Here is a 14,176-nt window from a genome sequence, read left to right as displayed (position 1 = left end):
GGACTTCAACTCCCAGAATTCCCCAGCCATCCATGCCCTATCTGCTCTAGGGACCCTTTTCCTGAGGGGAGGGGGAGAGTAGATGTAAGGAAGAGACCTGGGCCAAATTCGGAGAAGGGAGCCATTTGCCAGGGTGGGATTGGAGCCACCTCTTCCCAGGGACAGTGTCTTGGCAAGACAGGGCCCGTGACTTGGGCCCAAGAGAGCGGAACTGGCGCAGCCAGAGGAACCACTTCTTCTGGGAGGGAAGAGAAATTAACTCCATGGCTTGGTGCTGCCCCTGCCTGTACCAGTTTCCCTCCACCACATCTCTTTCCCTGCTCCCTCCTTTTCTGAGAAAAGCAAAATGTGTTAGACTTTGGGCTCAAGTGTTTGCTCTGCTGGAGCCCTTTCACGCGTGGCCGTTCCTCACGCTGAGGAGGACTGCGTGGGCTGGGCCCTTTTTGCTCCCCGCCCCCTTCTCTCTCTCTCTCACACACACACACAGCCCAACTCACATGCACCATCTTCTCAGGGCTTGGTATGCCAGCTTTTGCCATCTTTCTTCAGAGGACCAGACTTCTGGTCCCCAGCCACGACCCTAGAGCAGATTGCCTGCTTTTTAGGGCATTTGGGAATGTCCTGAGCACAGAATCCCAGAAGTGGAAGGAGCCTTCAAAGCATTTGCATTTGCACGGCAAATCATCCAGGGCAAACTCCCCACAGGGTCTAAATTAAGCATCTGATGGGTGCCTGTCAAGCCTCTGGGGGAGGGGGGAACATCTCACCTCATTCATGACGGCCCCACCACTGGCGGGGATGATGGAGTGGCATTTCTGCCTCATTTGGGGCCTGAAAATTGGTGTTAAATGCATTAACACTTCAATGTTCTTAGGTTCTGTTTTCTCAAACCGGGGAAATGCTGCATCCCCTGAAATCCATGGGAGGGGGTGGCCTCTGCCTGCCCAGGTTGATGGCCCTGTTCTTTCTACCCCCCCCCCCCCGCAGGTGGGTAACTGCTGACCCGTCGCCAGCCCTTCCAAGATGCCGGAGCAGAGCAACGACTATCGCGTGGTGGTCTTCGGGGCCGGCGGCGTGGGCAAGAGCTCGCTGGTGCTGCGCTTCGTCAAGGGCACCTTCCGCGACACCTACATTCCCACCATCGAGGACACCTACCGGCAGGTGATCAGCTGCGACAAGAGCGTCTGCACGCTGCAGATCACCGACACGACCGGCAGCCACCAGTTCCCGGCCATGCAGCGCCTTTCCATCTCCAAGGGCCACGCCTTTGTCCTGGTCTTCTCGGTCACCAGCCGGCAGTCGCTGGAGGAGCTGCGGCCCATCCACCAGCAGATCGCGCAGATCAAGGGCGGCGCGGAGGCCTTCCCCGTCATGCTGGTGGGGAACAAGTGCGACGAGGCTCAGCGGGAGGTGGAGACGCGGGAGGGGGAGGCCGTGGCCCGCGAGTGGGGCTGCGCCTTCATGGAGACCTCGGCCAAGATGAACTACAACGTCAAGGAGCTCTTCCAGGAGCTGCTGAACCTGGAGAAGCGCCGCAACATGAGCCTCAGCATCGACGGCAAGCGCTCCGGCAAGCAGAAGCGGGCGGAGAAGATCAAGGGCAAGTGCAGCCTGATGTGAGCGGCCGGAGGCGGCAGCCCCCTACCATCGTTTGTGCGTCCCCTCCCGCTCCTCACGGGGCCCCGCCTCAACCCCCCCCCGCCGCCTCCCTCCCTCTCCGCTCCGGCCTCGCGGCCCCTCCTGCGCCCGGCCCCTCCCGACAGCAACGGAGCTCGGATCCTCCGCTCCCACGCCTGCTCCTTCTGGCGCCACCCCTGAGCCCTCCAGCAGCAGAGGACGCCGGGCTTGGGGGCCGCGGCAAGGGGCCGCTGGGGGTCTCTGGCCGTCCTGCAAATTGACATTCCAGTAGAACTGTGGGAACCCCCTCGCCCCCGCCCCCCAGGGAACCTCGGTGGGAACCTCGGAGCTTCCAGCAAAAGTGGACCCACCGATTTGCCCACCACCTCCTGGGACTGTAAGACGGAGGGGGCGGGGGTGTCTTTAATGACTTCGGCCTGACCACGGAGAGCAGCCGCTCAGCCTGCCCCGTAGAAGATCCTCAATTCTCTTCGACTGATCCTCGGTTTGTTCAAGCAGGGCCCCTTTGGTCACTGCGGCCCTGCCAGGTCTGCACAAATGCCCGGGGGGGGGGATTCCTCGGCTCCCCACCCTCAAAGAATTTGCACCCTGGGTGGGGCCACAGTCCCCGTTGCCAGACCACCTTTCTGCTGAAGGCGTCTCTTTGTTCACAGCACCCAGCCCCCTGCTGGAAGCCAGTGAGGTAGCGGAGGCCCTCAAGGGAGGGAGTCCACAGGGGGTGCCCCCCACTCCAGGGAATGCCTCTCTCACCTCCCTGGCACTCCAGAGGCTGCATCCCAGAAGGTGGGCCACTCCTCATGGTGCCCAGGCCCCTGATGGTGGAAGAAGCAGTGACCCACCCAAGCAGGGCCTCAGAGGCTCCCTTCCCTCCCCACTCCCCCTCCCCCATTTGCCATGCCAGACTGTGAAGATGCAGCTTATTGTGAGCCACTACTTCCATTATTTGTTTTTAATTTAAGGGTGTGTTTTTTTCCTAAACAAAGCAACAAAAAGCAGCAGCAGCAGCACATTTCCAGACAAGAAACACCCACAAAAGGGCCAGCCCTGAATGAGTTGGGAAGCCAAGTCTGAGCCAATCAGCCACAGGCTGACAAGAAGGGCAGGGCATGGAGGCAACGGCTCAGCCAGGAACCTCTTCCCTTGTAGGACACGGCGTGCTGGGTGACCACTGGGAAGCAGGCCCTCTCAGGCCATAGGGCCAGGCCGGCTTGTGTCTGCCGCCTCCGTGGGCTGGAGACAAGTCCCAACACCCTGTCCATGCAGCAGGCTCCTGGGCCTGGCCTCCCACCCACCACAGAGGACAGCAGCCCCCAGTGGTCTGGCAGACACCCAGCACCCGAGCGAGTGCTTCTCCTCCTGGCCACCTGCAGCAGCAGCAGATGTGCACCTCCAGCTGGAAAAGCTGGGCTGGGCAGCCTTTTGTTCATTTTGCTCCAAGCCCAGCCTGCTGCCCTCAGATGAGGGCCCATCTTGCATGGGAAGGGAGGCTGCTGGGCTGCCCCTGCCCCTGCCCCTGCCCCTGCCCCTGCCCCTGCCCCTGCCCCTGCCCCTGCCCCTGCCCCTGCCCCTGCCCCTGCCCCTGGCCAGGAGGAGAATGGGATCTTCCTTGTTTCTGGGCTCCAACAATCCTGGGGAGGTGCCCTTCGACGTGGTGCTGGATGTTGTATTTATTTTTTTAAAAGTAGAGAGGAAGCAGTTAGGTTTCATGGTTGTAAAGCCAGGGCTCAGGTGCACAGGCAGGGTCTGCCAACAGCCATGAAGTGTGTGTGTGGGGGGGGTGTATGCCTTGTGTACAGGGGGGTGTGCGCATGCACCCGTGAAGGCAGCCTCTGTGCATCTCTTTCTCTACATGCCAGTTCTGATTTGTTGAGCGTTCATTGCAACCCCTTTCCTCAACCAACGACTTTGAAAAGCCAGCATGGCAGGCTGGGGAAGATTGGTCGGTCCTCCCCCCAGAGGTTAACTATAGTACCTGCAAACTGAGCAAGGGGCAGGCTTAGAAGATGCTCCTCCTGTCCACAGCATTTTGCAAGAGCTTTAGAGAGACAGGTTGAGAGACAAACTGGGCATTTTCTGAACTGTTCACTTAGGCCAGTTGACAGGACCCCGGGGCCAGAGGGCAGGACTGGACCACGTGCTCCGCCCCTGCCCCTCCTTGGCAGGTGATGCCAAGGGTTACAGGGAGCTGAGCTGGGTGGGAGGGCTGCTGTCTCAGCTGCCTCTTTCCCCAGCAGCGCAGGGAAGGAAGCTTTCAAAGCACAAGGCCGCAGCCATGTGGGGAGGGTAGCCAACTCGGGGTGGGCAGGCGTGCAGAGGGCTTGGCTGTGAGGCTCTCTGCAGGCTGTGCAGGGAAGGAGGCCTGGAGGAATCTTGCAAGACCTGCCCTCTGCCCCTCCTGGGCTGCTTCTCTGCCTTTTTGGTCCTGCTTGCTCCCTCCTACCCAGAGCCTTTCCCTCCCACCCCCCCACCCCCCGCTGTGGGGTGCCGAAAGAAATGGGGGCCGAACTAGGCAGGACAAGCAATGCCTCCATTTGGAGTGGGAAGATCCAAAGCCCTTTGCAAGATGGTGGTTCAGCTCAAGGGTGTTAGTTCATTAAGTGCATCTTAAGTTAATTCTTTAAAAAGTCCCGGGGGGGTGGGCGTTAACTGTGTTAGAACAACTAAAGAGAACTTCTGGTGTGGAACACCTTGGCAGGCAGGCAGGCCAGCCACCCCCTCCCCCTGCCAATGGCGCCTCTTGCAGCCCCCGCACCTCGGGCCCTGGCTCTGTGGTGTGCCGCGAGGGCCGCCAATCCGCGCACATGTCCGATCGCAGCCTTCCTCGTTAAGGGTCAGGTGCCCCTGAGCCCACATGGCACCAAGGCCTGGGCACCTGACCTTCTGGCTTCTTTCTGCAGGGAACAGCCTGGGCACCTCAGGGCAGCCACACCTTGGCAAATGGGGGGGGGGGGAGGCTGCTTGACCTCCCCCTCCCCCCTGCAATCCCAGCCTTCCTGAAATCCCTGGGCTGGTGGGTCCAGGCGGTCCCCTCAGATAGTGCATGGGCCTTGCTCCACAGGCCACAGGAGGCTGGCTCAAGAGTGGCACAAAGGTGCGCCCAGGACTGCCTGGCAGAGTGGGGTCTCACTCAGAGCACCTGTCTTCAGCTGGGGCAGGGGAGAGCAGGCCCTTCGGATCTGAGGCTCCCCAGCTCTCCCCTTAGTGAAACCATCGGGCTGTTCCTATTGGAAGGCCTCCGGGAGCTCAGGACCCCCATCCTGCAGGGCTTCAAGAAGGAAGGGTGGAGCTGTTGGCCTGCAGGAGACCCCGGCCCGGGGGGGCGCTGTGATGATCTCCTCGGCCTTCAGGGTGGGGGGGCATTTTGCTGTCTTTGGTGGGTAACTCGACCCTTCTGGGCTGAAGAGGCCGCATGCCGCAGGAGGGCCCTGGACAGCCCTTTCTCTCGCCATTGGCAGAAGTGGCTCCCTAGTTCCACTTCTGCACTTCGTGAAGCCCCGCAGCCCGCCGGCTCCATGGCCTGACTGCCCAGGACTGGGGTGCCCTCCAGCCACCCGCCCGCAGGATCCAGCCTGTTTTGTGCGCGCCCCGCTCGTGGAAAAGCGCCAAGCAATCAGAGCGAGGGAGCTTCTCCCCAGTTTGTGGGTCATGAGAATGCACCATAATCCCCGCCAAAACTGATTCAAGCGGCTGCATTTTGTAGTCGTATCTTCTCCTGCAACCTGGTGCCCCCCCCCACCCCTGCCGCCCAAGGACTCCCTGTGCGTGTGAGGGCGCCCCTGCCTGCTGCACCGGGGAACCTCGCGTTTGCGTGGAGCATCTGCTCGCTCTCGACGGTGGCTTCTCGCTGCTCCCGCTGGGTAGGCCAGCCGGGCTGAGGACATAGAAGGGGCTTTCATCTCCCCCCAGCTCCGACGCGTGTCTTGAATCATCAATGGTGCTCCTGGAATTCCAAAAAGGCGACCTTCGCATTGTAAATATGACACGCCCTGATTAGTTCTCCTCTCGGCGGCCAGCATGACTGTACGATATGAGCTACTGCGCATAACGGGTTTTTTGAAGAGAAACTCAGACACAAACACATAGACAATATTATAATAATGTAATAATAAAATGGAGAAAACCGATGGTACGATGTAGCCTTTATTTAGAAATAGTCTTCCTTGAATGAATAAAAACAGATTTATCCCATCTCCTCCCCATCGCCTGGTCTTATTCTTCAGGGCCTCAATGGGAGCAGTCTTGCTGGGCCAAACTCTTCCTAGGCCAGGGACATCCCGGCTGACTGGGACACCCACCCCCAAACTTGGGCCCAGCCCCCCCTTCCCAAACTGGCATCTCTGGGCTGAATATTGGGCCTGACAACCGACCCCGGCTGGCAATGGGTCTTCACGATACAGGGATCAATGGTGTGGTGGGGAGACTGCCCCCCCAGGAAGGTAAGGATGGAGGAGGGGGAAGAGGGCTCATCTCAGGCCATCTGGGGGCAGCAACAGCAGCCTTGCAGGTTTGGGCGTGCGGACCCTTCCCACCCCTGCCAGACCAAACCTGGAGACCTCTGCCTGCCTAATAATGCCATGTCAGGTGGTTGGGCCTCCCCAGGAGCCCCCCATCACCCCCCCATCCTTGTCCTGCTGCTGCAGAGTGAGCAACACAGCCATTTGCAAGTGGACACTCTTCCTCCGTGTGGATGACTCTGGCAAACAGCTGTCTGCATCTGCATTCCTACCTGAGCTCCCAAGGGCAGGTCCTCATCCTGCCTGGCCAGCAGAGCCTCCCTACCAGTGCACCTTTCTCTGCCCCTGCCAGCCTCCATTGGGCCTTTGCTTGTCCGGACCCGAAATGCGTCATGCCCACGGTCACCATGGAGACCAGCCGTTCCTCTGCGTTTGTGAGCTGCTGCCTCGGGATACACAATGGATGGCGAGGAGAGAGCAGTGGCGTTGGGGGAGGAGCGTGCCCCTCCCTCAGCAGATGGCATGACTGGATGTCAACGCTCCCCTGGAGAGGCTGGCATCCCAGTGGGCTCTCCAGAGGGGGCACCCACCAACCAGACGAGCCCAACTTGAGCAAGAAACAAACAGGCAGCACCTTACCAGGCAAATGGCTGGCAGCTTCCCAGGCACTCAGCTGCAGGATTTATACCCAGCCAGTCCTGGAGGGCTGATCCTCCAAGCAGGATCAGCAATTGAACAAGGCACCACCAAGAGTCCCCCCGTGGGGGAAAGATGGGTGGTGAATAAATTTATAAAATAAAATAAATAATAAAATAAATAAATATCTCGGGGCAGCATCAAGGCCCCACTTGAAGGCATCTTTCCCTTCTTCCTGCAGGAGCTCAAGACCACTCCCTTCATTTTACTTCCATCAGAGCAAATCTGCCAATCCGAGTCCCCCAAGCCCAAGGCTATGGGCAGGCTTGCACCTGCGCCTCCCCATCATACTCCCAACACTTCTGCTGTAGCTCCCCATGGGTGGCCAGAAGAAAAATGTGCCTATCTGAAGGAAGGGTCTCCGCTCCCCTCCCCTCCCCTCCCTCCCTCCCTCCCGGTGATCAGATAAAATCACAGGCTGCTCTGAATATAAAGTGCCAGTGGGGCCTGGCGTCCTGTCCCATGCCAAGCAGAGCCCTCTCCCAGCAAGGCCTCCAGGGGCCAGCCACTCTCCTCATTCTTGGCTGTGAACTTGCATGCTCCATTCACAGAATGTGTCCCACAGCCTTAATTCTTGAGCTGAGATAAAGTTCACCAGCCAGAAGTCAAAAATGTTAACAGAAATTGCATCCAAACAGTCCTGGGTATAAACAGGGTCAGTGAGTGATCCAACCAGGCCATTGCAACCAAAACCTTTTTATAATATGGAGATTTCCTCCAATTTATTCTTAAGCTTTGTGGAGCTTAGCTAATTAATAATTGGCTCCCCCCCCACCAGCAGGAGCCCCTGAATGGGCAATGGGCCCCGGGGGGCTGCCCTTCCCCCTGAGCTGCACGTGCTCAAGACCAGAGGAGCTTGTAAAAGGCTTGGCCTGGCCTGGCCTGGCTTCCCCTCCCTTCCCTCACAAGCAGCAGCCATTGATTCCTCCTCTGTTCCAGATTGACTGTTTGGCATCTCTTTGAATGAGATGCCATTCACACAGCCTCTGTGCTTGGTAAATTTGAGCCTGATTTAAGGCTGAAGGAAGGCCTGGCCAGTGGCCGGAGCAAAGTGGGTTTGCCTGAATCCCAGCGCAAGAAGTGTGAGACAAGCCTGCCCTTCAGGACACGCCGTCACGAGAGGTGTGCCTCCACCCATTGGGCACGGAAACAGGGTTGAGTTTGGTTCTCTCTGCAACAGCTTCACCCATCCACCCATCCCCATACTCATTGACCCCCAGACCCTCAAGTAGATACTTGAGCCATTGTACCTCTGCACGTCTCAGCCACTGAGACATACGCTGCTTCAGTAGCTGAGAGTGCCAGTATAGCCTGCTTGTGACTAGCCCAGCTCACAGCCCTTCCCCCAAACAAAAACACATTCCCACTAGTGGATTTGCGATCAGTTGCATCCTCTGCCCAACCTGCATCGGTGTGCCCCACTAGTTCAGGAGAATCAGCTGCTGGCAGCTTAAGCTTCAGGTCTGCAGTCCCCTTTGGGTATCTTGCCACCCGCTTAACGCCTCTCCAGTCCCTTTGGGTGGGTGTGCTGGTCTTTCTGCAGAGGATCCCCACCGCAGATGAAATAACTGGCCTTGTGTGGTTGACGGATACAGCAGCTTCCCAAAGGCCTCTCCGTAGCCATCGTTCTGAGGCAACAGTTCACCAGTGTCCTTGACTTTGTGAAAGTCTGGTTCCATAGGAGTTGGCACTGTGTTTGCATCTTCCAGCCCCAAGCTCTCCAGTCACTCTAGAATCTTTTGCCTCTGACTAAGGAGAAAACTTCTATCCTCTTCTCTGTCAGTTTGTATGCCCAAGGAGTAGCTCGCCTTCCCAAGGTGTTTCACCTCTACTTCTTTGTTCAAATTGGATACAATTTCATCAACGTCCCTTTGATCCTCATAACAGAGAATCAAATCATCTACGAATGTGAGAATGAACACGTCTCTGCCATTCTTGTGTCGTGTGTAAAGGCAGGGTTCAGCTTTGCCTGAGCGAAACCTTGCTTTATTAGCATCTGGTTTAATTTCACATTCCAGGCCCTGGCTGCTTGTTTCCACCCACAGGTCCCCTTCTGAAGCCTACACACTAAATACCTTTTCTTTGGATCAGTGAACCCTTCAGGTTGTTGCATGTACAACTCCTCCTGAATTTCCCCATGCAAGAATGCTGTTTTTATATCTATATGTTCCACCTGCATGTTTCTGCTTGCAGCTAGATTTAAAAGAAGTCAAATTGTTGTGTGGGTCACAACAGGTGCAAAAGTTTGGTCATAATCTTCCCCATGCTTCTGTGAATAGCCCTTGGCTACCAGCTAGCTTTGTACCTTTGGACTTGTTCCTTCTCATTCTGTTTGGCCTTAAAGACCCATTTGCAATCAGTTGCCCTTTTGCCAACAGGTAATTTTGTGAGTGTCCAAGTGTTGTTACCTCAAACTCTTCTTGAGCTGCTTTCCTCCACTTACTTGCTTCAGCTGGTGGAAGCTGCTGTACTTCCTGCCATGATGCATGCTCTTTCGGCAATGCCTCCCCTGTGAGGTAGGACGGTTGCTTGGCCGGAACTCCCTTGTTGGCTCACGATGAGCGCCTCAGGTCTGGAATTGGACTGAGGTCTGGATCATACTGCATCTCTGCCCCTTCTGTTCCTCCTGGTTCCTCATCATCTGAGTGAGGCAGAGTCTCTGGCTCAATCTCCTCTCTCTGGACTTGCCTGCTTGCTGCATCTGGAAACACTGGGTAAGGTACTTTGAACAAGTCATCATCACCTCCCCATTCTGCAGTGCTATTGGTTAGAGGGCTCTTATTTGGCTTTCATCTGTTGCTTTTGTTGGTAATCTATTTTGTACGTAAGTAACTGTCACTGCTACTTCCCCCCCATCTGTTACCCCCAACAGATGCCTGAACTGGCCCACACAGCTGTGTGTGAATTTTCCTCAGGGGCTGCTTGGAGCGCCTGGTACTTTGTTTTGGAATTGCAGGCCTAGTGGCATTTCCCTGCATGCAGGCTTTGTGCCTTGCATCAGTCTTACCATAGTCCTTGCTTGCCAATCCATTTTTCTTCATCTGAAGAACTGCATTTGAATCTCTGTGACCGAATCGTCTGTGCCAGAAGGTGGCGCTGTTGTCCTCCTTTCCTTGGTGACTAGCCACACATGCCATGTCTGGCATGAGCAACTTTTATTAATTGCTGAAAATGCAAGATGAGTAGCTTCTGGAGCCTTTTCTATGTTGGTTTTCTGATCTGCCTTCTTGGCCCAACAATTTTTCTTTAAGTGCCCACTCTTTCCACAAAAATGGCATTTGATGGCTTTCTTTGTCTTTGAATCACCTTTTTTGCTTCTGACCTCCATCTTTGCCCTGAGGCTTTGAAAAATAGCCTATCTCATGATGGATCTGCTTTGCATTTTTAGAGAAGACCTGCCTGCTATGCTCAGACTTCAATTGTTGAATTAAGTCTGAGAGAGGCTGTGTTGACCCTTTGTAACTTGCAGCAAAACTTGAATAACTCTGAGAGATCCTAATAAAAATCCAACTTGAATTCTATTATCCAAAATCACATCATTACAAGCAAGCTTGTGCAACAATGATTAAGCTTTGGAAATATGCTCATCAGTATCTCCATCTGGTTGTAGTTTTACATTGGATAACTCTCTCACCAAATTAACAACTTGGGAATCTCCTCCTTCCCCAAAGAGTTTAAACAATTCCTCCATCATTCCTTTTGCAGTTTCTTTGTGCTAGATCTGCACCAATATTGATCCATCTAAGGCAGGGGTCCCCAAGCCCTAGGCCATGGACCAGTCCCGGTCCATGGCCTGTTAGGAACTGGGCTGCACAGCTGGAGGTGAGCAGTGGGCGAATGAGCAAAGCTTCATCTGTATTTACAGCCGCTCCCTATTGCTCGTATTACCGCCTGAGCTCCGCCTCCTGTCAGATCAGTGGCAGCAACTCTGTTAGAATGCAGTCTGAGTTTTGCAGCAACGGTGGGAAAAGTGCTGAGCTCTGCAGCAATGGCAGAAAAGTCGCAACAGAGCCCAGCTTGACAGAAAGAGCACCATAAAGAAAGCAAGCCCATTGGCTGCTATCTCCAAACGGCACAAAGAAAAAAGAATGAAAGATCAGGAAAAAGAGGAACGTGTTGTTGGGGACAACCATTCTTCAGGCTCAGTTTCCAGACCTCGACTCTTAGGATACAGAACTGGGAAGACCTTCCAAGCCTTGCACAGCTGGACCACCAGACAAGCCTGCCTGCCTTCGCTGCCCTCGGCCGCTTCCAGCCCTGCCCTGCTGACCCATCCTCCACCAAGTCCTACCTTCCTACGCCCCCTCCACTCTCCACCGCTGCCTCCATTGCTGCCGCGCTGCTGCTGAAGCCTCCAAGGGTTACCAGGCTGGAGCTTCTTGCCTGAACCTGCTGGTTTCCGTGCCGGTCCTAGTGCCTGATGTGTGCTTTGTGAGGCCAAGGAATTCTGTGGCTGGGTCTGCTTTGACTTCGCTGGCTTTCTGGAAAGGACTTTGTTCTTCAACCCTGCTGGCAAACACGCTAGTACTGTGTGTCAAGCTTTGCTGTATCCAGTGTGAATCCTGACAAGTCTTATTTTTGCCGGAGTGACTCTTGCCAAGCCTTGCTTGGACCCAGTGCAAAATCTACCAAGCCTTGCCTTTGCCAGCATGACCTTGCCAAGCCAAGCCATTACCCTGCTTACCACCATCCTGAGTTTCACGCCAAGCCTGCTGTGTGCCAACCAGCAACTAACCACTGAATTTGTATCGCACTTACTGTATTAATAAAGGGTTACTTCACCTTCCATGTCGAGTCACAGTTCAGAACAGGACATTCTCATAGGAGTGCGAACCCTACTGTAAGCTGTGCATGCGAGGGATCTAGGTTGCGCGCTCCTTATGAGGTCAGAATCCAACACTTACTTTAGTCCATGTGTGGCCTGCCCATCATTTTACTTACCACTTCTGTCCGCGCCTCTTTCCCGCACTGCGCACTTGTCTCAGTCACAGTTTTGGTAAGCCCACAAGCCACCCCTAGCCAAAATGAGTAAAAAGCAAACATTGCGGAGAGCTTCTTTGAAAAGAGGGAAAGACCCAATGATGAGACAGCAGAAGACTCTAAGACTGCCAACAAAAAGAAAGCTGCATTTAAAAGAAAATACCAACGGTCCTGCTTAAATTACGGGTTCATTGCAACAGGTGATTCACATTCTCCAAGCCCACTTTGTATAATATGTGGCTACCGGCTAGTCATCGAAGCCAGGAAACCTTCAAAACTGCTTCACCACATGGAGACCAAGCTCCCTGCATTAAAAAACAAGCCTTTGGGGTTTTTCAAAAGAAAAAAATGTGAACCCGAAGAACAGAAGCAATGATTGAAAGCTACTACTTCATCGAATGCGTCTGCACTGAGAGCATCATTCTTAGTGGCTAACCGCATTGCTAAAGCTAAGAAGCCCTTTGCTATTGGTGAAGAGTTGATCCTGCCTGCTGCTAAGGACGTTTGCCATGAACTTTGAGGAGAGGCTGCAGTTCAAAAGGTGGCACGTGTTCCTCTTTCGGCTAGCACCATAACTAGACAAATTGATGAAATAGCACAGGATATTGAGGATTAATGAGTCACCATGGTACGCAATCCAGGTTGACAAGTCTACCGATGTTGACAACAAGGCAACAATGCTTGTTTTTGTGCGATATATTTTTCAGGAGGATGTGCGTGAGGATATGTTATGTGCCCTTTTGTTGCCAACCAACACCACAGCTGCAGAACTATTCAAGTCTTTGAATGATTACATATCAGGAAAACTGAATTGGTCATTTTGTGTCAGTATATGCACAGACAGAGCGGCTGCCGTGACTGGACGGCTTTCTGGTTTCACTACTCGAGTCAAGGAGGTTGCTTCTGAACGTGAGTCTGCGCACTGTGTCATCCATAGAGAAATGCTGGCTAGCTGAAAAATGTCACCTGAACTTAACAACGTTTTGCAGGATGTGATTAAAATTATCAGCCACATTAAAGTACATGCCCTTAACTCACGTCTGTTCACACAGCTCTGTGAGGAGATGGACGCAGAGCACACACGTCGTCTCTTACACACAGAAGTAAGACGGCTTTCTAAAGGTAGATCACTGGCCAGAGTTTTTGAGTTATGAGAGCCACTTTTAGAAAAACAGTCACCACTGGCAGCACATTTCAGTGACACAGAATGGGTCGCAAAACTCGCTTACTTGTGTGACGTATTCAACCTGCTCAATGAACTCAACCTGTCACTTCAGGGGAGAACGACAACTGTGTTCATGGCGGCAGATAAAGTGGCTGCATTCAAAGCCAAACTGGAATTATGGGGGTGACGAGTGAACCTTGGGATTGTTGACACGTTTCAAACATTAGCAGAGATGTTGAAAGAAGGCCAGGGCCTTCTTTCTCCCAGCTGGCGCACGATCACCTGTCTCAGCTTTCAGAAGAGTTTGAGCATTGCTTCCCAACCACAAAAGACCCCCGAACTGGGAAGGAATGGATCCGCGACCCATTTGTGAATAAGCCAGGTGAATCGATCAACTGCTTGAGATCGCAAATGACAGAGGCCTTAAAAGTACGTTTGAGACATACTTTTCAAATCTCCATACGTTCTGGATGAAAGTCAAGGCGGAATATCCTGAGATTGCCACAGAAGCACTGAAAACCCTGCTTCCATTTCCAACATCCTGTCTTTGTGAAGCAGGGTTTTCTGCAGTGGCAGCAACCGAAACGAGATTACGGAGTAGACTGGACATAAGCAACGCACTTCGGGTGTCGCTGTCTCCCATCACCCCCAGATGGGACCGTCTAGTTGCAAGAAAACAAGCTCAGGGCTCCCACTGATTCTGCATTATGGTGAGTTGTATAATTATTTCATTATACATCACAATGTAATAATAATAGAAATAAAGGAACGCGATGGTGCTGCGGGTTAAACCGCTGAGCTTGCCGATCAGAAGGTCGGCGGTTCGAATCCACGTGACGGGTTGAGCTCCCGTTGCTCGTCCCAGCTCCTGCCAACCTAGCAGTTCGAAAACATGCAAATGTGAGTTGATTAATAGGTACCACTTCAGCAGGCAGGTAACAGCGTTCCATTTAGTTATGGCGGCCTCATGACCACGGAAGTATCTAAGGACAAATGCTGGCTCTTCGGCTTTCAAATGGAGATGAGCACCGCCCCCTAGAGTCAGACACGACTGGACTTAATGTCAAGGGAAACCTTTACCTTTACTAATAATAGAAATAAAGTGCACAATAAACGTAATGCGCTTAAATCATCCCGAAACTATCCCCCCGCACCAGTCCATGGAAAATTTGTCTTCCACGAAACCGGTCCCTGGTGCTAAAAAGGTTGGGGACCGCTGATCTAAGGAACTCATAATTAGTCC

The 14,176-nt window shown here is 53.9% G+C and overlaps 1 protein-coding gene across 1 annotated transcript; it reads left to right on the top strand.

Annotated features, from left to right (window-relative positions):
- The first annotated feature begins 1,014 nt into the window (after positions 1-1,014).
- DIRAS1 (DIRAS family GTPase 1) lies at positions 1,015-1,704 on the top strand. The gene has a single exon (XM_063291032.1). The coding sequence runs from the start codon at positions 1,024-1,026 to the stop codon at positions 1,618-1,620; it is 597 nt and encodes a 198-aa protein (XP_063147102.1). The 5' UTR covers positions 1,015-1,023; the 3' UTR covers positions 1,621-1,704.
- Positions 1,705-14,176: the final 12,472 nt, after the last annotated feature.

Source organism: Candoia aspera, chromosome 1 (genome assembly GCF_035149785.1).
Source record: "Candoia aspera isolate rCanAsp1 chromosome 1, rCanAsp1.hap2, whole genome shotgun sequence".
Taxonomy (NCBI): domain Eukaryota; kingdom Metazoa; phylum Chordata; class Lepidosauria; order Squamata; family Boidae; genus Candoia; species Candoia aspera.
This window is presented reverse-complemented; position numbering and strand designations above follow the sequence as displayed.